This window comes from Mycteria americana, chromosome 1 (genome assembly GCF_035582795.1).
Source record: "Mycteria americana isolate JAX WOST 10 ecotype Jacksonville Zoo and Gardens chromosome 1, USCA_MyAme_1.0, whole genome shotgun sequence".
NCBI classification, from domain to species: Eukaryota; Metazoa; Chordata; class Aves; order Ciconiiformes; family Ciconiidae; genus Mycteria; species Mycteria americana.
In genome coordinates, this window is record NC_134365.1 from 16,220,099 (window position 1) to 16,245,791 (window position 25,693).

The following is a 25,693-nucleotide window of genomic DNA, read 5'->3' on the forward strand; positions in this document are numbered from 1 at the left end:
CATTTGACGAAAGAGCTAATTTTCCTTATGTGGCCAGTTAAACAAGAGCACAACATGTTATATGTGTCAATCAAGACAGGTAACTTAAGGTATTTGCAAAAGGGAATGGATGACCCCTCTGGAAAACTCTTAAATCAAGGAGAAAAGTTAGAGATCTTTTTTATCCGGGCTACCTCACTTTTATGAAAAAGTGGCTAGTGAACAACATCTGGCTCAGTAAGCAGCCATTATGTTACAAAGTAAGCAATGGATTACAATGTGCAAATGCAGAAAAGGAAAATTTTGCTCTTATCCAAAACACGATGATAAGATTTGTTAATCTCTCTTCCAATCTGGAATGAGAAGGATGTAGAAATGGTGACTAAACGGAAATCTCACGGTGTCTGTAATCATCATGAAGATGATTGGGCTGCCTGATTTAGGGCAAATATGAATAAGAAGAGACAAAATAATAACGGCACAGAGACAATACACCAAGCACCCTTCCTCAGCATCGCCTAACACAGGATGGGTGGTGAAGTTGAAAGGTAATACTCTTACATTAACAGAAATATTTTTTTAAATTTAGTGTAATGTATAATTATCCCTTCAAACTCTGTATAGTAAGAACATCTGCAATTACACTGAGTGAAATTAGGACAATAATTCTGAACGCTTCATGGCATACACCAACCACATCAAGCATCAGCAAGGGGCTAGCTAAAGATTCACCCAACAGCAGAATATATCTACCTACTGCTCCCAGAGGGTTATTTATATCTTCTCTGAAATAATTTGAACTGGTTAATACAAGAATAGGTCTCAGGCACAGCAACAGCCAGTTCTTGGTGTGCGGAAAGCTGAAAACCAAAAGCCAGCAGTGTACAAAGTCACAAGTAACACAAACAAACGTTTTGGATTCACAGGAAGAGGCCATTTTTTCTTACTTGTTTTTGCTTTACTACTATATGTACAGATTGCTAGATGCTGCTTTGACTCAAAGGTAAAATCTTTGAGTCTTGAATAACATTTTTCTTGTTATTTGTCCTATCTAAAGCTAACTGGAGAAACAGCGATGAAATCTTAGGGAATCGCAATTCCTTTTTTTGTGAAATTGAATAAGTAAAACCCCTGACATTAGAATGTCTCAAGATTTCTAGGATTGCACATTTCAGTTTTTCACCATTCAAATCTACCTGCAATAATACAACAACATGTAAAAAAAAAAATTCTAATGATGCTTAAAAGCCCCCCCCCCCCCCCCCCCCCCCAATCTTCCTTCACTGAGAATTCTGAGATTCTTTTGTTTACTTTTAATTTGGAAGATAACTCAATTGTGAATTCCTCCAGGAAATTAGATTTCCATCTTTAGCACTGCTCTACTATAGCTATCAGAAATAAAGCATCTGAGCGGAAATGTTACATGGTCACCCTTCTCAGCTTTAGAAAGCTATCGTTGGAGGCTGGATTGCAAGACTGAATGAAGATTGCATTCTTGGCTACACCACTAAAACATAATGAAACAGTGCTGTCTGACATAGCTCCTGTTCTACACATGGTTCACATTTCAGGCTCAATCTGTCTACCCAAAAATAGATACAAAAAAAAGTTAAGATGTTCTAGATTGTATCCACAGGGCTGGCAAGCATGGCATAGGACAAGTGGGAGAGCCATGCCCTTCTGGAGAGGCAGCTGGAGGCTAGGCATGATATTTTAGCACTTTAAAGATGGCACTATACACCTATGCCTTGGCAACTGTGTTGAGCTCTTCCAGTTTTCAATTTTATAATTTTTTTTATATCAGTAAGGAAAGAAAAAAGAAGTAAAAAAAATGTAGCTGTGCAATACATAGTTGATATTGCTTTACAGTTTGCAGGTATATTCTTGAAGGACATTCATGTTCATTCTGCCAGTTTGACTAATCCTGTCACTTAGTTTTTCAAAGTTTCAGGTTTTATTTTCAGTTGTCAAATTCAAGAAGTTCAAGAGCTCACACTCCCTCTTAACTCCTACATTCTTTTAGTTTAAGGTCAGCTAATACAAAGCCACAAATCACATACTTGTCAGCTTATTTCTACATATGCTTTTTTTCAAGGTTTCGTAAGAATTTGCCAGCTGGCTCATCACAAAAAGATGTACGCTTTCAAACAAGCCACTGGCCAGATTCAAACTCTAACAGAGATGATGAGCACAACAGACCCTGGTGCTTTCACAGTTACAGCTGCTATGTCTTTTTTTTCCAGCTGAATGCCACTATTTGACACTACACTCTATGATAAATACAGACACAAGCGTAATATTTTTTACTCATGATGACTCTCGCAACCTACTAAAAATCCTGATTTCTTTCATAAGCATATTTCACTCTGAAATTATGAAGCCACGATTCGGTGTCTTTAAAGGAAGACCCAGCTTAAGACTATGCTCTAAATATACAGCAAAATAATGTAAACACATATTTTTATTTTAAAATCTTAAATATTCTTTATGGTCTTCACGACTGCTTCACCTACATTCCCCTTCCATACACTAGTTTGCAAACTTCCAATACAATTCATTCAACAGACACGGTAAACAAGGTATGTGTTACTGAATTTCAATTTTTTTAAAGCCATTAGGAGACAGCAGGTGTCTAAAAGGTAAACAGAATCCACACTAACTTAATTGCTGCAATGTTTTGTAGCCAATTGTAATAAAAAATTGTTAGCAACTATCTCTCTTTAAATGAACCATATAGTAAATGAATGTCTCCAGAGTCTGAGTTTGCTTTCAGAATTAATGTTGTTTAAGTAAAAATCTTGTTTACAAATACAAGTAGTCATTTCTTGTGGGTCTGCGTATTGCAAAAATTAATTTTCACCTCTTCATAAGAAAAGCATTAAAATTTCAGCAACAGACTTCACAAGAAAATTGTTGATCTTAAAAATTATTTTTTCATATGACGATGACATTCACTGTACTATCCATTGGCTTTTTGGGGATCCTTACCCAAAGGATAAGGCTTTGGGGATCCTTCCTCTATTCAGTTTAACACTAGATAACAGTGCATGGCGAACGACTGGAAGCATTTGACAAACGCAAACAAATCAAGGGTGAGTTAAATATATGGCAAATAATAAATATTTGGAAAAAATGCCCACATTTTGTTGCAAATAGTGAAAAAATGTTTGAATAGTCCAGATTTTAATATGATAACAACTATGTATCATGTAACTGATAAAATAGCAAATGTTGGTAAATAGTAACTGAATTGAATTGTCTTAATTTCACTTAACGACAACGACAATTTTTATTTTTTTAAATTAATATGGCAAATTCAATTTGGAGTTATACAAATTTTACTGCGATCAATAGACTGTGTTTATCTGAAGACAGAATTTAACTGAAAATGTTTCCAAATACAATGGAAAGCCAATTCGAAGGTTTTGTCTATCTAGATTGCTTTACTGTTATGTTGTAAATCTACATAAACCAGAACAAATGTACATAGAAAAACGTAACTTTTTAGAAATTTAAAATTACTTACAAGCTGTTCAGACTTTACACCATAGAGCTGAATGGTCTTTGCCACATTTTTTGCCACAGCTAAACTCAGGTCTGGATCAACAGCAGCCACATTTAGCTCACTGGAAGCAAAGATTACAAATCTTAATTAGCAACTAAACAGTGCTGTATTTAATTGATAAAGAATTAACGATGAATACATAGTTACGTGGCATGTCAATCTAGAGAGAGTAACACATACAACCAAGTCTTTCTAAGCACTGTAATTCAGTTTACAATTTAACAAGTCATTTGGGAATTTTATGTGCAGTGTTCCTATTCTAGTAAAAATGAGCAAAGTTTAGGAATGACACTTCAGTATGAAATCACTATTAGTAAGCCATTCAAAAATATTGACTGCAATTAACTACATTCAAGCTTTGGCAGCAGCCTTCAAACATTACAGGTGAATACACAGTCATTCAACTCTGGAATTACATGAGCTGTGCAGAAATACCCAGGGGACGCCTCAGCTTGACACAACTAATAAGCTGTGTTTTAGGCAATCCTTTACAGTAACAGAGGCCCCAAAGGAATGACAGGGAACAAACGGAAGGAAAAGACTTCTAAATCACTTCCAGTATTTCTTGGTCACAGAACCCCCCAGATCTCCATCGGTTGGGGCTACATTCATAAATGCTCTACTGAAAACAGACAAGCACAAGGACCATCGTGTTGCTAGTGATGAAATTAACTTCTCCCAAGAACTGGAGAGACACTAGGCACCCTGATCTTCTCTGGGAACTCTGCAGGACCTTTAGCCCCAAACATTATTAGCTAAAGGTCACTCTGGAAAGCTCAGCTGAAATTTCATAATTTTTATATCATTTTTCCTTCTCCTCTGCAAGGAGCAAAATAACATCAATAACCACACCAATAGGCATGTTCTAAGCATCTGCAACTCCCAGTCACAAGTACAGTGTTAATATTTAATATTACACACACACACTCACATACACATACTGTGAATACCGCCCATCATCTTCAGACTGTATTAAACAGACTAGTCCTTACCAAAACCTTGTAAGGGAAAATACACCCTTGGTAATTGAAGCATCTCATTTTACAGATTCTACCTGGAATAGTCATCTTTATCTATTAGCTTGCTGTTTCACTCTAACAGAATATTTACATCGGGTATTATCACTTGCAGCCAAGCAATTATCATCTTCCCTTTGACACAGTCAGAATAATTAAGATATCAGACATTTACAATATGTGTAAAGTTTCTCTTCCTGGTGTTTTATAAGCTTAAACAGTAAAACTTAAATTAAAATTTCAGTTATTCCAGAAAAACAAAATACAGAAAATAAATAATAAATAATAAAATCTACAATAAATTATAAATAATAATAAAGAGGTGATTGTCCCGCTGTATTCAGCGTTGGTGCAGCTTCACCTTGAGTGCTGTGTGCAGTTCTGGGCCCCACCATTTCAGAAGGGTGTGAAGGTCCTTGAATGCCTCCAGAGGAGGGCAACAAAGCTGGTGAAAGGGCTGGAAGGCATGTCTTATGAGGAGCGGCTAGGGACTTTGGGCTTGTCTAGTTTGGAGAAAAGGAGGCTGAGGGGCAATCTCATTGCTCTCTACAGCTTCCTGAGGAGGGGAAGTGGAGAGGGAGGTGCTGAGCTCTTCTCCCTGGGATCCAGTGATAGGACGCGTGGGAATGGTTCAAAGCTGCGTCAGGGGAGGTTTAGACGGGACATTAGGAAGCATGTCTTTACTGAGAGCGTGGCCAAACACTGGAACAGGCTTCCTAGAGAGGTGGTTGATGCCTCAAGCCTGTCAGTGTTTAAGAGGCATTTGGACAATGCCCTTAATAATATTCCTTAACTTTTGGTCAGCCCTGAAGTGGTCAGGCAGTTGGACTAGATGGTCATTGTAGGTCCCTTCCAATTGAAATATTCTATTCTATCCTATCTTATTCTGTTCTGTTCTACATCCTGACTTAATTTTTACACTAACCAGTTTTGTAACTAAGGCGTAATCAACCTTTTACTGCTAAGGGAGTCTCATTTCTAAAATTGTAACTTATGAGAAATAACATGTTGAAGATTACATTTTGCAATGTATGATATGTACATACCTGGCTATACTTTTAATGATGCTGTCAAGCTCGTCAGATGAAGGAGGATTCCGACCTCCAGGAGGGAAGACAAGATTGATGGGGTCAAAGAGTCGAGATAAGGATTTTGACAAATAAGCAGCTTCATATTGTTGCAGTGAATCTTTCAAGGCCTTTTCTGGACTGTGGGTATAAGACAAAATTACTACATTTTAAATTAAAATACACAATAGCATTGAATCTTTCCAGACCATACAAACTTCACAGTATTGAACCTGTTTTTTCTTTCTGCTCTTTAAACATATGCACTTGAAAAGATTTTAATAGTGTATAACACCTTGCTTTTCACTTGAACCATGTAACTAGTCAGGGAGTCGTTCTGTATAGTTCAATACAGTTCTTAGCACTTTCTGTAAGACCTACGTGGAATCTCTAATTCAAGGTGTTCTTGAGACAAACAATGCTAAAACCATCTGCAAAATATCAGCAAATATCCAGAACCGCAATGAAAGACCTTTTCATATTCACATATTTAATTAGCAGATAGCTTGTACTCAATGATACACTAAAAAAAAAAAAAAAATCTCCTGGTATGCATATGCCTATAGAAAGCTTCAAATAGAAAGACTCTTCTTAAATTTAGCTTTAATAAGCTTCAGTCTTTAGTATTTCTATTTGTGAAAATGAGTAATCAGTAGCACTCTCAAACATTTTTCCTCATTGTCAGAACTTTGGTGAACTCTTTACTTTGCTTCCATTGAAGTCAATGGTAACTCTCCCACTGACTGCTCAGGAACATATTTAAGCCAATACAAATCTCACATAAAATATTCATTTTATCTTACGTAAGTCTAGAAGACCTAATAGACGTGATGAGCCTGTTTCAGTTTGACCTTTCTGATATCTACCACTCAGATCATGTTTATTCTGCAATGTATAAACATAAAAACTGTGAATCATAACAAACTGAGCATTTGTCACACTCCAATGATTGTGGTATCATTAAGAGAAAGCTACTGCTGTAATCGCAACACATACAAAACTGAATGTTCATCATTCTGCTTTTTTTTTACCCAAAGAGGCAAAAAGATAAAACTAGCTCCAAAGTCAGAGACTTTGTGAAAGACAAGACAATCCAACACTGTTAAATATATAACCTAATGAAAATCCTACAGCTCTAAAATAATATTAAAGCAATAACTGCAAAAGGAAAAAAAAAAAGCCTTTAAAATTTTCCCGCTCTGACAATTTGAATAACACTAAGTTCTTAAAAATATTCTGGTTTCTTGCAGGGTGCAAAGCTTTACATTTTATTGCCTTAGAGTTCATAATACATACTCATAATCTTGGGTTTTTTGCATGAATATGTCCTGTGTATCTTCTTCCATTTGTTGTAGTTCAGCAAAGAGATCAGTAGTTCCACTTGTGTTAAAGTTCCTCTGAATATTTTGACTATATTGTTGCAGGCGCTTCCACAAGTCATTATAAAGCCTCAGTAATTTAGGGTATTCTCCTTCAAAAGCTTGTTTCAAAAACATAGAGGCTGCAAAATAAAGCAGTAAGCAATATGCATTGCTAAGTTCAAACTAATTTTTTGATTCATATAAACAACCTGTATCCTTGCATTTATATCAATGAACGATATACAATGTTATCCTATCTTTAATATTAATAACGTAATACTTTAATTAATTTCAAAGTGGCATGAGCTATCACATTAAATGCAGTTGACAAAGGTACATATCTAAAGCACCAGCATCAAATCCACAATTGGAAAACTGGACATGGAAAACTTATTTTGTACAATAAAGATACTAATCATGGTCATGAAACATTTGGTATGAAACTTAATTGTTACTATTACCATTCATTTAAGTCCAGAGTGTGATTAGAACTCTCTAAATCTAGAGATTTTCTAACAATAGCCTGATGGGGGGAAAAGGGTGGGGCTGTGCAACTTTGAAGACAGCCATTAAAACAGATAAAGATAACTTCTATGAGTCAAAGTCTTAAGAAATCTGATAAGGGAAGTATATGCTTTTATACACACTTCTCAAAACAAGGTACCTAAAATGCAATCCCTAAACTTGTCAAATAAAGAATGACAAAGCCAGCAGTAAAATCAGCATTATTTTCAGCCTTGAAAGGCTTGCCACAAGTAACAGGAAATGAAACAAATGTACAACTGTTTTAGCAACTGATGTTAATCTTGATCTAACATCACTCATACTTTATGGATTTCCCATTACATTAGGAGATTAACACTGCTCCATTCATTCGTAGGTTTTCACGTTCCAGACATCTGCCCCATTTCACCCAGCCTATCCTTTCAACTCATATATTCTAATTTTGAATACTGGAGGATTCACATTTATTATCAAACACAGAGTTATTTTAGGTCACGAAGCTATGTTTATAAAGACTGTCCCAACCTCACAAAATCAGATCATCATCTATTATCAAACTGTGTAAACTGCCATGGATTTCTATTTTTACACTATTTTTCTGATATTGTCTAGTTGTCTTCTGAGCTATATGATCCAGAGGTCTGTGACTGATGTCAGTGGACTCAATCACTAACATATAAATTCTAATATGTTAAAAATGACCATTTTCATATAGATACATCACTTAAATGAAAAAGTCTACTCACTGTAAGCATTGTTTCCCCAAAACTCAGCTGTAGCAAACTAAAAACATCATTCACAGTTCAAAAATCCAACTGCTCCCTCTAAACATTTATATTAAAAAAATGATTAAAAATCATAAGTAATAAAATATTTTTGAACAACTGTCAGACAAAGTACTGCTGACAAAATATAAGAGTTCCCTTACTTCTGAAATGTTGATTGATCCCATTAATTGATGTCACAATTTTACAATCTTAAAACCGAGTGCTGAAAACAGGTACCACATGTTCAGTTTGAACGTATGAGATTCCGGGTATGTACATACTGCTGTTCAAGTAAAGCGTACGGCAAACAGTAAAATTAATATGTTTTAACACAAGATGAATACATTTTCTTTTGGGATCATCTAGTCACTTAGCAACCACTGAACATGAATCAACCAACTAGTTCCTCAAAATTATACTGATGCTATACAGCCTGGAAGGACCAAATTTTGAAGGGCCAATGCAACTGCTGAGATGACAAAGATAAATGCAAGTCTTATGCACTTTATCTGTATGTGCAAAAGATTAACTTTATACACTGTATATAGTATATAGTTAACTTTATACACTGTATATAGTTTGTATATATACAAACATGAAAGACATAATTATGAAAGCACCAAACTCACCTATGATCCAATTGCACGCTGCATTAGCATGTACTAGTACTAGTAGTCTTATGTTTATACATGATTTTTATTTAATATTCCTTGATTGTATCTGCTATTTATGTATTACATACGTAGAGAATATTGTTTATACTCAGAACACCAGCCATTTATCTATATTTAGACAAGACACAATTTTGAAGAAACTTAACTCCTATTTATAAAGGTATCAAAAAATGGCTAAAATCAGATTTTTACAACTAATCAGTGTTTAACAAGAAAAGACTGTAAGAACTGCTCTTTAAAATCAAATTACTATTTTTGAATTTGGCAAACCCATTCGCTTTGGAAAGTATAACGTACCATTCCAAACATTTTTACCTCCACATATAGTTGCAAAAATACATTTTTGTTATTAGATAATGACTACTTAATGAAGCAGAAAATATTTCTTTCTGAAAATTCAACTATAGTTTAGGAGGATCACCCTGTTTGGTTACAAAACCAAGAAGTTTTAAATTCACAGACCCCGCACTGAGTGAACCACTGCTATGGTTCTAGTAGAGGAGATCATGAGCAAAGGGCTTACTGAAATGAGAGATTCAAAATAACTATAGGACACATTACAAATCATTTATTCTCAATACTTACAGTCTGTTGCTGACTGAAACTGAGAGGAAAGTGTCTGAGTTACTGCCGTCCAGAATTTGTACAAAATATCGGACTGGCCATCCTGATAGCAAGGGACAAAAGAAATACAAGTTTCAAAACATACTCTTTTCAAAGAATCTTAAACAATGCAAATGCTTCCAGTCAAAGCTCTTCTACCATCACTGAGAATAAAAACTAAGTAAACGAAGTCTGAGAAGTTTTCCTCAAGTTTAAAGCTAGAAAAAATATTGGAGAAAACAAAAATGAAACTTCAGGCTTCTCTCAAACGGAATATTTTCCTTCAAGTCTGAGAGAAATGCTCCCAGCTCTCTAGGGGCATGAGTGTAGACTGAAGCAGCACACCTCAGGAGCCGTGCTAGGAAATCTCTTTGCATTGTAGTGACCTTCTCGTTCCATGGGGTTCTCATGCTGGCTACATCACAGCAATTATTGTTACTGCCATTACAACACGCTTGCAAACACCGACCAGGGACCAAAACCAGTGCATGCTGCTCTGCTTCACACAGAACAGTTTCCTGTTTCTAAAAACATACGAAAATACAGTGAACCTCACAGTTGACTCCTCACCACCTTGTGTCAACAGGGCTTGCTGTCAGAAGTGGAAACAAGGTAGCGTATTCTTGCAAAAGGACATACAAGAAATGGCAGGCTGTTCCACTCCCCCCAACATCTTGCACTTACGCTCAAGCATTAAAGCATGATTTTTTTTTCTCTCTTTTGCTTTCTTCTTGTCTGTGTGTTTGAGGTAGAAAAACCTACACAAGACGACAATGGGTATCCTGTCCTGCCCGCTAGTTAGATACCTGGCAGGCTGTCCAGTGTTTTCATGGGAAAGGGAAGTTGACTCTGGACAGAATGGTTTTCTTCATTGCATGGCATACATGTAAAGTATTGACCCTACTGTATAAATTAACCAGTTTGACCAAATCACTATAGTAATGATAATCAGCAAAAAGTGCTCAGAATGAAAAAGTGTAACAGCCAGCAGTGATGACAAATGTCAGGAATTCTAAAGATCTTACACACTTGGCTGTTTCTATCCTGACTCACTCTGAAATATCCAAGGTTTTAAATCAAAGCACAACATTCACAGCTAAAGATGCGTTTAAGCAAAGGGCTCAACACTGACGTCGCTGTCAAAGAGGGATGCGTTTTCTCATCTTTCCTTTTGGCACTGCCAGTGACTTCACTATGAGAAAAATGAAAAAAAAAAAACCCCAACCAAGCAACCCTAGTTCTTGTTGATAACACAAGCCCTTTTAAAGTGTCAGTTCAACTTTTGCACTGCCCAGCACCACAAAGAGGAGGAGATTAGCTATCAAATATAAAAATCCAGCTACTCCAAATTGACTTACTACTTAAGATGTCAAAGGAAGAAAGAATACTCTATTCACGTGCATTGGCAATAACATGCAAAGCAAAGAAGGTGTTTAGAATGTCATGCATTAACAGGGTACCACTGCATCCCACGTAAGGATCTGGCCATTGAAAGACTGCAAGTTCAAGCTCAAGTTTCACTTCCAAAACTATCAACTTAAAGAATTGATATAAAACCTTAAAATCAGTCAAAGGTACACTGAGACATCTAAAAATGTAAAAAAAAAAAAAAAAAAAAAAAAAAGGATTATCAGATAGCATGCTTTCACAAATTCTGAGATTAGATGAGGAATTAATCCAACCCTACCCCTTATCTCTAAAGATATTCAAAGAAAGATAAAATGTATGGGTCATGTGTTAAGAATTGAGAGAGAACATCTTTTATGCTGTTGGACTCATAAAATGTATGAGAATTAACATAGAATACTAAAATAAACTGGGATGATGGAATCTCATTTTTGACTGTTTGAGGACACTAATGGATTTAGAAACTGACATAACATTTTATAGCTATGTTTGTATTTTCTGTAAAACTGTACTTGATTTTCATAAATGGGCAAAGTAAAATGATAATATTAGACAATGATTCAGAAGGTGCACTGCATAAAATATCTTTGGGTTTTTTGTAAATTTATTAATATAGCATAAATTAGAAATTACTCAGTTCTTCATTTCACAGTTTCACATTTAAAACATGAAAATTACTGTAAAATAAATGGCCTTTCACATCAACTATAAAGTAAGTTAATTAGCTTTCATATTCTCTATCCCAACTTGGAACAATGTTTGCCTATTCAGCATGGTAACTCAATTCAATTTCTAAATAATCTAATGGAAGTGGAAAAATACTTACAGAGCACTTTCAAACAACTTTTTTTTCATTACTGTAATCACCATCTACACCTCTGTCATAGTCTCAGCAGAAAATGCAATGATTAAAGGGTCTTGAAAACAAACTTGCATGTAGTCCCTCCACATCGACATTTCTATCTTAATTGTCAGATTCAACATGGTGACAAATAACAGTAGCACACGTGATGACATTTAATGTTTTTGTGAAAATATATAACTTTTGTATGTACCTATACAGACATATATAATATTAAGTCAGACATATATACATATGTACTCATGTAAACATTTGCATAGTAGCCACAGCTGCATCAATTAAGCCTCTGCCCATTAGCTTGTGTCTTCTGAGCTGGGCAAATGACGTTCATTAATTGTATCAGAATTTTGTAGTGAAGACAGCCCTCACGTCTTGGCTAACCAACTGTATTATGTATGAGGAGAAACAGAGGGGAAAAGCTACATGGAAAATTCAACTAACATTTCATACAGACTGACTACTCAGTCAAAAACATTTAGAGGAAAAAATTATTCCTGTCCCAGTTTTGGACCAACTAAAACCACTATCTACAGAGTCATTACTGGTTGCTTCTATAATGTAAGATACGATATTTCACTTTGTCCAGTGTTGAGATGCAGTCACTCTGGAGGTGAAGTATAGCTGCTGATTAATAGCACACAAAAGACCATGTAAGAGTTTGTGGCAGGAACGAGAGAATACTGTTGCCTACGCATACGCCAGGGGGTATTTAAGTGGGTGGACTGTAGCTACCAAAATTGGAATACAGCAAGGCATTAGCATTAGATACTCCTGCTGGAGTAAAAAGTGCCATATGCAACCATGAGCATCCAGAAACCATTTATTTATTTTGTTTAAACCTGTAATTTCTTTTGCTTACACATTAACTCAATACATTATTTAAGTACTTTTAAGTATCTCACTGCTTATTTTTTAAATAATGTATTCTAACAGAGATTACATGTGTGCCTGTAGATCACAATGGAAATTATAATTTAACTATTTAAAATATAATGTGCAATTCCATTTGACAATAATCAATACTAGAAAATGACACAAAAAAGGGTAGCAAAAGGAGTGGTTTTCTCCAGCTTAGCAGGAAGTTAAAGGAATGTCCCTCTCCTTGTACTGGACAACTTCTTCAAGGACTTAAGAAGATAGGCAGGATGAAGGTGGAAGAGGAAAGGGCAGTACTGCTTGCCTGAAATGTACACAGCAAATCTACTGGCTCATCTTATTGTAATGGAAAGTTTATAAGACTTCCCCTATGCTTCATATAACACTGTGAGCAACATCCCACAGTATCAGAAAGTAACTGCTCTTTTGGGCCTTTCACTTTCAGAAAATGTCATTTAGCTAAAATTGCATTCTTGTCATCTTCCCATCTGTAGAGTGTAAATAATGAATTTGGTCCTCCTCTACACTTACACCAAATATCCGCACTGGTAGACAAGGTATGGGAGCATTGGGTACATCCACATTAGTGATCCAATGTGTAGAAGGGATTCTTCTTGGTGCAAATCTGTCTTGTGTCTGTACTTGTCTTGCAGAACACACTGAAGTGTGCTAGCAGACTACCTTCCACTATTCAAGGAATACAATACCTCATCATTAGCTTAAAAAGAGCAGCTTCTGCAATTAAATAGCTTTTTGCAGCATATCATCATGTTTTTGTAACAGAACCCACAAGGATGTACTAATATTTTTATCAATTAATATTCTGAGACTTTAAATTGGGAATTTTCCATTTCTCTTGCTTCTGAAAATGAAATAAAATTGAAAGATGTTAAATTACTTACACCCCCTCCAAAATAAAAATGCTTGCTTTGAAATCTAGTCACAAGCAGATTAACATCTTGTGATACAATCCCTTGTAGCAGGAGCAGCTGACAAGATGAGTAATGAACTGCATCCGATTATCTTTTCAGCTCTCTGGCAATCATTTTCCAACAGCTTCCTATTCCATAACCTACAACACTGGAAAAAGGTCACCCTTCTGTCATATTCCCCCCCCATCAGTGTATGTGTTTAATAATGCAGAGAACACATAAACTTTTGGAAGTTAAGCGGTCTGGTACTGTTATCTGGGGCAAAACTGTTTCAGGTGCATATTGCATATATAGAAATCCTACATAAAACATCCATACATAATTTGAAGTCTCTCAGAAGGAAATTATTCCACTTCAGCATATAATAGAATGCTATTTTGTCTCTTCATGCAATATGTTCTTTCTTCAACGAAAGAACCTTAACTGTAATTGACGGTATCTAAAACTCAGGACAGGCAAGATTCAGGTTAACATACACATATTTTCCCCATCATGGAATACATCCGTATTAAATCTATGAACATTAATTGCAAGCAACTGTAGGACTATAATGGCAAAACATTAATTTCCCCCAAAAGCAGATCTGTTTAACTCAGCATTTTTGAATTGATGGTACTATCTGTTCACAGCTTTATTTCGATCTCACAGCAGAGAAAATCTGCACATAAATCATGCTTTGCACCACTACAGAATGGTTGGGAGGTTAAGATCAGCCACAGAACTGGCTATTTTTTCATAAAAATCTGCTGTGAAAATGCTCCTATACCTAAACTACACTTACATAAATTAATAATCTACCAACCCAAACTGGTAGTTAAAAATACTGTCGCTGCTGTTCCTGTGCCCAGTGACCACTTTATTCCCCAGAACTGATACAGCTGAGCAGGCACTCAAACGATTTAGTAGCCCCTATGCAAGTCCTTGGGAAGTGCAAGACAGCTTAGATCTGTCTTTCTCTTGTCAATTCTTTGCTTTCAGAAACGAAGTGAACAACAGTGCAGCAACATAATCTAGGGCAACTCTCTGCTGTTCTGACCTGCTGGACAGCTGGCCAGAACCAGGGGACTAGAAAGATACTTTCGAAAGACATACGGACTATAAGCACTTAGCTACTTTTGAAAATGTTATTCCTAGGGAATCCACTTGCATCTGTGTAGAGTAAAATAGAAAAACACAACAATCAGATTCCAGTCTGGCCCATCCACTACAATTTTACCCTTTTTCATACTGTTTAAAAATTCGGTACTTAGTCACACATACTATTCATATAGGAATTACTTGCTCATGCAAATGACACACAAAAATCAGACAAAATATGTCCGGCAGGCTAGACCACAAATGGCAATGAATTTTCTCAACAGTAGGGCTCACTTTATTGGTACATGAACTGGACAAAGATCATTAGTGTAAGCCGTAATTCAACAAAGTTTACCCTTAATAATACCCTTAATATTAAATTATTATTATTATTGTTATTATTATTATTATTATTATTATTATTATTATTATTATGCCAATAATAATAATACCCTTAATAATAATAATAATAATACCCTTAATAATAGATGCAGGCAGTCTGTTTGACATCTATGGTATACCTTATTTATATGAAATTAAGAATGTGCTTAAGTGCTTTGCTGAATCAGGGCCATAATCAACAATCCACAAAAATGCGTTCACCCTGTATAACTATTTAGTTTCAACTATTACTATAAAGTTACTATTGTCAATACTCTGCACAGACAGCAATATTGTGCAACCTCCCTACAATAGAGGGGGTTTTAGATAAAACAATTAAAAATGTGTGATAATACTGCATAACGACAGTGCCAGGAGACATTCGGACAGTGCTAGTTCATCCTGCTCTCTGTCCCAGCTCAAGAAAGCAAAGTCGAACACAGGCTTGTGCATTCTAGGTGAACACAGACTAGCAAACTGTATTTTAAGATAAGGTTCTCTTAATAAATCTTTCTGTTGTAAACTAATAAAATTGAGCCTTTCCTCAATAACACAAGCATAGTAAGTGTGAAAATTTAATATTCTAATGGCAAAAGTTTAACACTTTTGCTAGTCTAGGACAGAAAAGGTCTACATTTAGTAGAAGCCAAATTCAAAGCAGCCGACTGGCCTTTTAGGCAGAGATTTTAAGCTGCAAGTCAACAGAATCACAGAATGGTTGAGGTTGGCAGGGACCTCTGGAGGTCATCTGGTCCAACCTCCTGCTCAGGCAGGGCTACCTAAACCAGGTTGCCCAGGACCGTGTCCAGGAGGCTTCTGTACGTCTCCAAGGATGGAGACTCCACAACCTTCCTGGGCAACCTGTGCCAGCGCTCGGTCACCCTCACAGTGAAAAGGTGTTTCCTGATGTTCAGAGGGAACCTCCTGTGTTTCAGTTTGTGCCCATTGCCTCTGGTCCTGTCACTGGGCACCGCTCAAAAGAGCCGGGCTCCAGCTTCTTTGCACGCTCTCTTCAGGTATTTACGTACATTGATGAGATCCCCCTGAGCCTTCTCTTCTCCAGGCTGAAAAGTCCCAGCTCTCTCAGCCTTTCTTCATAGGAGAGACGCTCCAGCCCCTTCATCTTTGTGGCCCTTGGTTGGACTCTGTCCAGTGTGTCCACATATATCTTGTTCTGGGGAGCCCAGAACTCAACACAGTACTCCACGTGTGGCCTCACCAGTGGTGAATAAAGGGAAGGATCACCTCCTCAATCTGCTGGCAATACTTTGAGAATAGTGCCCAGGACACTGTTTGCCTTCTTTGCCACAAGAGCACATTGCTGGCTTATGTTGAACTTGGTGGCCACCAGGGTCCCCAGGTCCTTTTCTGCCAAGCTGCTTTCCAGCTGGGTGGCCCCCAGCATATACTGGTGCCTGGGGTTCTTCCTCCCCAGGTGCAGGACTTTCCAATTCTCCTTGTTGAACTTCATGAGGTTCCCGTCAGCCCATTTCTCCAGCCTGTTGAGGTCCCTCTGAATGGCAGCACAACCCTCTGGAGCATCAGCCACTCCTCCCAGTTTTGTGTCATCAGCAAACTTGCTGAGGGTACACTCTGCCCCATCACCCAGATCATTAATGAAGGTGTTAAACAGGACTGGACCCCGTATTGACCCCTGGGGTACACCACTAGTTACTGGCCCCCAGCTAGACTCTGCGCCACTGATCACCACGCTCTGGGCCTGGCCATTTGGCTGGGCCATTCATGAGTAACCCTATGTTCATAAAAAGCTGAGTTTCAGAACTTCAAGAAGAGGGCTGTTATAGCACACAGTGCAACTGAGAGAGGCTGCAGATTCAACCATCTTCTATGCAGTGACTGGTGGTAAGGAAAGGATTCAGGTCAGTATTCTTTTATTGGTATGGAATGAACAGGGAAAAAAATATTTATACTTGCATATGATAAATTCTCTTTTTCAGTAGTCTTTATATCTTTAGTGCATTGCATTATAGCATATATGCAGACTTGTTAATAGTGTGAAGCGACATTTTTACTCAGCTGGATAGATTTGAAATTTAGATTAATTTTGCCTGTTTGCAGGATTACAAAATTTTCTTTGACGGAAAAAACTACAGGCTGACAGAATCCATGTGCTAAGTAAGTGTCCCTTCCCACTCACTCACATGAAAGGGACTTGATTTCACAATTCAAAAAGTATAACCCATTTTCACTAATAGCTACTAGTAAGTTAATAAACCACTGATCAATAGTGAGCTGAGTACCAATAGCATAAGAGCAAAGATATTTGAAGACCTGTATTCACTGTTACTCTACAATAATATTAATGCTGCAGCCTGGAAAATTGATTTAAAGTCTCCTCAAACATAAAACCAGAACAGCTTACCTCATTTTTAAAAAACATATCAAACTACTAATTAACTTTGCTATCACTGAAACAAAATCTCTTGAGCAATGTTCTTAATATAACTATTTTGTATCTGACATTAAATCTAAATTCAAGGAATGAGAACGAAAGTACCCCCTTTATTCAGTGTTAGACAAGAATGCAAGAAGATGCTGAAAAGACATATATTTATTTTTACAAATGTCTCTATTTCCTCCACACTGTAAATTTAGAACTTAATTAGTATAATTTCCCATCTGTGAATTATCATATTTGTGTGTGTCTAAAATAGCTATTCTAACATTCAAATAGTAAATCTGACCCACTGATTCTAAACTGGCTCCCACTTCATGACAATCACTTCCAACTTATTTTTCCCTGTAGAAATTTTGATACTTCGAGTAGAATGTGAAAAACATCTTTATTGTGAAGGCTCTTTGAAATGTAAAACAATATAGTGAATATTACCACGCAGCTAGTTGCTGCAGGCTCCTGAAATCAAGCTTTGCATACTAATACATACAGTGTTTTCTATCTGTTATCAAAGGCTCCGCCATAAAGAAATACGGGACTTGCGAACGTTGCTCTAAAAACAGAAGACATTTAAAGGACAGCCTAAATATTTTTTCCACCAATAAAGCAACAATGCAAATGATTTAACAATTTTGTACAGCAAGATCTTATGGGACAGAAATAAGGAAATCTATTTGCACTATTTCTATAGCAACATAATTGCCAAATGTTAGACTGTGAACAAAAAGCCATCCTCCTCAGTAATGCAATTAATCAGTAAAGAAACAGATAAATTCCAACTGTGTGTTCAATAAACCTTTTCTATCTTCTCAAAGTAGTTGAGATTAAATTTCTTAAAAGAACCGTGCATTTAAATTTCTAATGTTGTCTACATTATATATTGCAGGCGAACGGATGTCAATAAATGACACTATGATTTTAAAAATGACCCTGATCTTTTTGTTTTACTGGAGGGCACAGAATTTCATTACACTGAGATGATCGTTTTATACCCAAGGTGTAATAGTTTCTAGACTTCCAGAACATTTTAAAACACAACATTTTAAAAAGATCTCTTTACGCAGCTGACAAAAGAAACAAAACTTGTGCTTTTTTAAAAATATAACCTTCTTAACTAGAAAATAAAGCTAAGACTGTGCATTTTGCCTATTTGAATATTAGAATTCTTAAGTGATTCCTCAGAAAAACTAGTTTGTAAGGAACAAAAATACTTAGGTCTTAAACAGTGTCCTATGTCTTCAAAACTACTTAAAACATTAATTAATCCTCCCATATTCCTGCAAGATATGCATCAACTGGAAGTAAATGAACTTAGTGTTTCTAAAAGTCAGTAACTACACAAGGGACCTTGACAGCTTTCTTCTATCCAGAGAACTGATTTAGTATGTACAGCAGCAATTCGAACTACGCTTTCACCTTGACTGCTACCTACCCCATCCAAGGATGAAAGGGTGGTTTGTTTCCACGTCCACTCAGCCTGTAGTTGTTCAGGTAAGACTGACGAGAACGATGATAAAAGGTGGCACTTCTGGTAAATGCATTTCTTTTCGAATAGCAAGCTGACTGAAAACCAACTGACTTAATAATTTTCAATCATCACCAAACTGCAATTTGCACAAACCCCACCAAACCAGACGTGAAAAAGAACAAAGGTCATTATAACCTACTAACCCACGCAACCTCCACACCATCCCTTTTATTTACAGCTGCACCCTTCTGTCAGAGAAACGGAATTAAAGTTCTAGAGAAAACGCAGTGTCATTAGAAAACCATTGCACAGGCTCTGACCCTCCCATTTCAATTAGAACCAAATTACTTTTAGTATGGCTGTCTGGACACACTGATCCATCGAAAACTAGAATCAGGACTTTTAACTGGTAAGATGTTTTTGGTTTTTTAAGAGAGGCCTCAAAAATCTTGCAACCAAATTCAGCAGGACAATTTGTAGGTTTGAAATAAAGAGCATCTTCAGTATTTTCAGTGTCATCAAAAACCTGCTTATTCACCTGTGTTTAGATCTCCACAAAGTACATTCTTATTGCTTAAATAATAAACAGAAACCACAGTAGAAATGATGTGCAAGTAATCCAATTCTGCTTCTACAAAAAAATACTGGAAAATAAATCACATACTTGTAATAATAGGTGAAAAACAGATTATTTTCTGAACTCACATAAGGCAGTAATGAGATTATTTTTCAATTTTTTCCATTTGGGATTATTTTTAATTGGGTCAATAGAATGTGAATGTGTGGTGTTAGATGTGAATAATTTCAAAGCAGCAACATTTTTTAACAAATTTGGATGGGGAGGAGAAATAAGGTGATATGTAAGTACACTTTGGGCAATAAACATATTTTCCATTTATTTTCTTTATCTTATGTAATGATGAGGACATTTCCTTCTGTACCATTAACACCTCCTATTGCCAGTGTTGACAACTCAGGAAAATAGCCTGCTTACTCACCAAACGTTCATCAGGAGAGGCAATGATAAGAGCCCTCCACAAAGTACATAACACCACTCCCTACAACTCTCAGCTCACTTTTTTACCCAGAGGCTTATGTAAATGACAGGGTTTGCGGGGTGCCTTAGCTGCTAACAAGCGGGACGTGAGCAGATCACAGGCGACCAGCAGCAGATCTGCCCTCTCACAGGGAGTACCCTTCTGCCCAGCCAAGAGAGCCCAGCTCACCCTTTCTACTGACCACCCCAACCCCCCCTACAAAATGATCTGCTGCTTTTAAGGCAGCAAATTAATCTCACTTTGCAGAACTGTTCGCTGATGCCTACGTAGGAGTGAAGGACCCAAAATAGATGAAGATCAGAGATCATTTTCAACTCTTTTACAAGGGGCTTAGAGGGATTCTTATCTCTAATTAGGAAGGTGGCTGTCACAGAAAGATATGTTCTGCTGCGACTTACACTGAAGTCAATTGTAGTTGAGGTATTACAACAGCTGAGGCAGGATTAGTCACTACACTTTGAAAGAGAGAAGCAATAAAGCAGAATAAACTGGAGTAACCTATTAGCTCTCTGAAGGTAAATTAAGCAATTGAAAGAATTGATATAAATAACTGGTCATTAGGTGAACAAAAATATAAATTTTACATTATTTAAATCTTATTTGTAATTTTAATTTTTACCCTCAACATTATGAAAACAGTAACCCTACCTTTTAAAAAAAATGTATAAAATTAAATGTCTATTCGTTTTCCCCAAAACTAGAAATCAGAACTTAATTAATTCTGAATTCTTTTAGCCTTGCTCCTCAGCTAAAATCTAGTCATTAACGGTCTTTTTTCTTAGATAAAACCACAAAAATGTCCATTCAGTCTTGAAAGAAATGTATTTCTCCTTTAAATATCTCATAGATCTTTTTTGGAAATTAAATCTGTAATTTTAATATTTACAGAATAATAATTAATCTATAGTTCATGACTAGTATGAAATGTAATAGTTTTTTTAAATGTACTATGAGTGATTATTTCTTTTCAAAATTGCATTAAGTTCCTATTGTGGCAAAGCCAAAATACCAAAATCTGCAAAGGGAAGGAGTGGAAAAAAGTGCAGTGTAAATTTAATCTCCAGATTCTTCCATGATACTCATGTAAGACTGGGTATGTCACTTAACTCTTGGACACATCTAATGGTGGAAAAATTTGGAAGTGAATTCTGTAAGAGAAACCATAGTGTAGAAAAGATGCGGGTGTTGTCATTGCCCTCCTGCTGAACTCCAGTATTTATAGATTTTACAAGTTCTGTGCCTCAGTTTCTCCATCTGTCAGATTTTTGTTTTGTTTCCTTTTTTTTTTAACAGAGAGTTTTTGTGAATCCTTGAATTAATTAGTTAGTGTTTTTAAAACTACATTTTTGGATACAACATGATACAACACTACTAAATATTATTATGGTAACAGGTAATTAGAAGGCCGGAAAGCACATGTTTGAGATCATAATACAAAATTAGAAAAAAATGCAGGCTGTGCTATCTGTGAAGAGAAAGACACAAAAAATCCCCAATGGAAAAAAAGAGAATGATTAAAAAAAAAAAAAAAAAAAGGCAAGTAGCTTCCTTGCTATTAAAGGACTTTTGCTTTAAAAATGCTGGGTCTCCTCCTCTCTTATGCTTCCTAGGACGATACTTGCACTGCAGTAATCAAAACAAGGAAGCAGATGGACAGGCAAAGTGGTACTGCAGCTGCTGCAGAAGATGACTATAATAATAATGTTGACATCAGTAACAGTAATTAGTGCACAGACTGTAGAGTGGATGATTCGTTTTCCTATCTTCTGGCGTGGGCATGCTGCCCTAGCGAATGGGTGTAATGTTAGTACCTTTAGTTTGTTTTGTTCATTTGCTCAGTTTATTAATGAAATTGAATACAATAAAGAAAATCCAACTTTTCTTCCCCTCCAGAACACTTGCTGAGGAAAGCATGTTCTTTCAGTTTGGAATCTTCATTAGTAAATGGCAAAATACCAATTTCTTACTTATATCTATTTTCAATGTACACAACAATTCATACTCTCCCATACAGCCATCTGTACATACACTCTTGAATTTCAGCAGCGTGTAGTACTTGTCTGGTTTTGTCTAAACAACAGCTCTACTGTTTGGTGTGACTTCACCCATTTGCAGGCTGGTGCCATATCTTTTTCAAGGGACATTAGAACAAATGGTATAACTCTGAGAAGGGCCAAGAAAAACACTGTGCTACACTCAACCATCTCAGGTAAGAAGAAAGTAAAGCATCAGTGCTATCGGCAGTACCGTGTCATGCTGAGAGAGTTCTGGTAGTACCAGACAAGGAGGTACCACTACTCCTTAGCTGCCTCACTGAGAATGACAACTGTCCAGCTTGGTGTCATACTATGCCAAAACAGCTGTCGAAGAGCAAACTAATAGGAAGTGTGATAACTGTGGAGAAACAAATAGATGGATTTTATTTGGGAAATACAATTTGTCAGTTAGATGCAATCCTGCAGTATGAAGTCAAAGGGAAGGAAGGGTAATCAGAGAGATCAGGGAACATGCTTAGCATATGACAACCCAAAAGCCTTTTATTTATTTTCTAATGAGTTTTTCCTTACTCTACATCTAGCTTCTACTGAGTTTCATTTTCCCTGTTCATTTATTCTCCAGGATGATAAAAGATTTCCTTTGGCTTCCCTTTTATTATCATCCTTGACAACTGGAAAAACTCCTATCCCCTTTTCAAGTGCTGTTCTACAAAAGCGAAGAGTGAAAGTGAGAAGCACAGGCTCAGGGTGGGAGTCACTCATGAACACTGAAAGCTCATTTATCTAACCTCCCTGTCCATCCAAACTTCCTGAGCCTTCCAGAGTTCCTCCTTCTGTCTCTAGGTTTCTGTGTTTCTCCTTAACCATGCTGATCTACTGAAGGGCTCCCACCCAGGCAGCAATAGACATTTTTTGCCAGATCAAACTTTTTAATGAAGAAAATATGCTAAAAGTTTATAAACTTTTTGAGGTGTTTTGTGTTTGGGTTTTTTTATTTTACAACACAGAAGAAGCTTGAAGTGCCTCTAGAAGCTTGAAGCTTGAAGTGCCACCCCTAGAAAAGCAATGCTCTGTGTAATATCTTTTGGAGATGGGCTTAACAGACAGATAAACTTAAATGCTGTTATTTAACCTCCATTATTTGCTTTCACTGTTGAGAAGACCACATTTGCATATGAAGAGTTTCCCCAACATATTTCAAAAATTAAATTCATGTAAATTAAAAATCCACCCATATACTTGGAAAAGGAGATGTCTGCATAAACACATGTTTTGTTTTTGTTTCTTCTCATCTACTAAGGTAGATGAGATAGCTTCAGTAATTCGGTTCCTAACACTGAAGGAGACCATTAATCAAATTATTCTGAACATGAATAGAAAACAATGCAATTGAATGGAAAAGAATAGGTATTCAAAAGAACAGCCATGATTATTTTTCAAGGAAGAAATTGCCAAGAAGTAGAGAAACAGATGGCTGAAAGTGTTAGATGAAGACACATTTTCCTATGCAAACTAACAGACTTAATTAATTACTCAAATCACAAGGTATTTTATGGAATGACATTAATGATCAGTAATAAAAACTGACAGTGGTGCCTTATCAGCTCCCTTTAAAGAAAACAAAAGAAATTATTATAAAAAGAACATGTTTATACCCTGGAGATGTAACCCACAGACCATAAATATAGCTTTCAATGTTAGTTTGACTTTCAAACTAACAACACTTTCCCATTAATTTAATTATAAAATTTTTATGGAACTGTAAAATTGTAAACAAAAGCATTCCCTCATCACATTTTCCTTAACAGAATTACTAAAACATATTCAGCTAAATTAAAAATTTACCTTAACTACTTCTTCTATGAAGCAGACATGTGACACAGGATCTCTTTTCTTTGTCAATACTTTCTGCAAATGCTGCACCTGTAAGAAATAATTTATTGAGAGGAAAAGTGACATCTAGTATCTTTATATGCAAAATTGCATGACTAGACAAACAGCAATTAGCTGCTGAGTACCTGTCCACAAGCAGCACAGATCTGATCCATGAGTTTCTCCATGTTTGTCCAGAGGGCTGCTCGAAAAGCTGCTGTGTTCCCAGGTGTTGGCATAGCAGCTCTACCAGGGCCGCCTAAATCGTTTTTAAAAACACACAGCAGCACACTTCAGCTTTCACATGTGAAAATTAAAATATTAGAAATATAGATGCACTCTGACATAACTTTTTTTTTTTTTTAAATCAAAGCAGCCTAAAATAGCTTCAAAACAGAGCTTTGTGAATGGCCTCAGATGTCTCAACTGGGAAGTCAACTAAACTCTGAAGTTCAGTGGGGATACTTCAATGTTCATCACTGTTACCTGCCTTACCAATTCAGACCACCACAGAAACACCAAGGTAATGCCAATGAACACTGTTGCAGGATGTAATAGCAAAGTGAAATGGCAGCAACAGTAGCTGTGAAAAATACAGGTATTACCAGCTGAGGCTTCAATTCATAGGCGAACTGCAAAAACCAGAGATACTGCAGCTGAATGGCATGCAGCTTCTAAACCATCACTTTCCTTGAGAGGGGCTGTATTTATTATGCTAGTGATTATGGTTTTGGACCCCCAACTTGTTGCAAAAGTTTTTTTAAAAATGTTTTAAATGTTCATATTACCAAAGTTCAAATTTGCCTGCCTGCCCAATTCCTCAGTATTCTTTGGTATCTGAGCTAACATGTGGGTACTAAATGTTTAATAGTGCAACATTCCTTCATAGTGAATATACTGCTTTGAAATTATTTCCATCTGACAAAAGAATCACAACGTAGTTTCAGGCTTGTTCCATTGCTTGCAAATAATTTCTACCTGTGATCCTCCCACCAACACAAAGAAAGCAGAATTTGGATTCATCTTTCCATGACAAACTGCTAAGAAAATGCTGCAAAACTGAAAACTAATGAGGGCAATTTTCTGGGCAAGTCAGGAAAAAGAGGGGGGGTGGGGAATAAAGGAAAACTTCTGAGCGCAGTAACAACAGACAGACCCAATTTTGGCTTTGTATTAGATGATTTCTGAGACATGCCTACTCCCACCCTCTACTGGTTAAAGCAAGCAGGGAAATGTTCCTATAACAGGCTTGGATGTGAGACTTTCTTCCATTTGACAACATACCGTACTTCTGTCAAAAAAATCAGTTATCATTCTCTGTAAAACAAGTATCATACCTTTTGCAACAGTTTGAGAAGGCTGGGTCAATACTTTGATATCCAAAGCATTTTTTATGTTCTCCTCCAGGACTGTGCAGTATCCGTCCACCACATTAGCAATGGTATCCTTCAAAGTCCCAAGGTTATGGAAAACCTGAAGAGCAGTGCCCACTTGAGTAGGATTCTAGAGAAAGATGATTTTCAAAAATAATTATTATCTTTAACTGTACTATAGGGGTTTTTTTATCCATGATGAGGCATCATTTTACCGGGCAAGTTCACGTTTAAGTTCAATCTGCTATTTCATTTCATTTAACATTAAATAACTGGCATCCTTACTGCATAACAGAGAACCAAGGGTAAAGGAGAGGACTGATTTCCTTTGATTGCTTAGCAATGCTTTGCTTCGCTTCCTTTGGCACTATTCTCTGGATAAGACAGGCGGAAAAAAAGGAACTGGAAGCACTGCTGGCAGTATCTAACTTGGGGTGG

The 25,693-nt window shown here is 36.6% G+C and overlaps 1 protein-coding gene across 2 annotated transcripts in view; it reads right to left on the bottom strand.

The window, feature by feature from the left end:
* Positions 1-25,693, bottom strand: part of COG5 (component of oligomeric golgi complex 5) — a 198,454-nt gene that overhangs the window by 42,390 nt on the left and 130,371 nt on the right. For both annotated transcript variants that reach the window (XM_075491921.1, XM_075491927.1), the window contains exons 8-14: positions 25,220-25,385; positions 24,029-24,141; positions 23,856-23,933; positions 9,519-9,600; positions 6,924-7,128; positions 5,607-5,768; positions 3,506-3,605 (exon numbers count right to left, since the gene is read on the bottom strand). In XM_075491921.1, the coding sequence (XP_075348036.1) occupies positions 3,506-3,605; positions 5,607-5,768; positions 6,924-7,128; positions 9,519-9,600; positions 23,856-23,933; positions 24,029-24,141; positions 25,220-25,385 (906 nt within the window). The remainder of the gene's footprint in view (positions 1-3,505; positions 3,606-5,606; positions 5,769-6,923; positions 7,129-9,518; positions 9,601-23,855; positions 23,934-24,028; positions 24,142-25,219; positions 25,386-25,693) is intronic.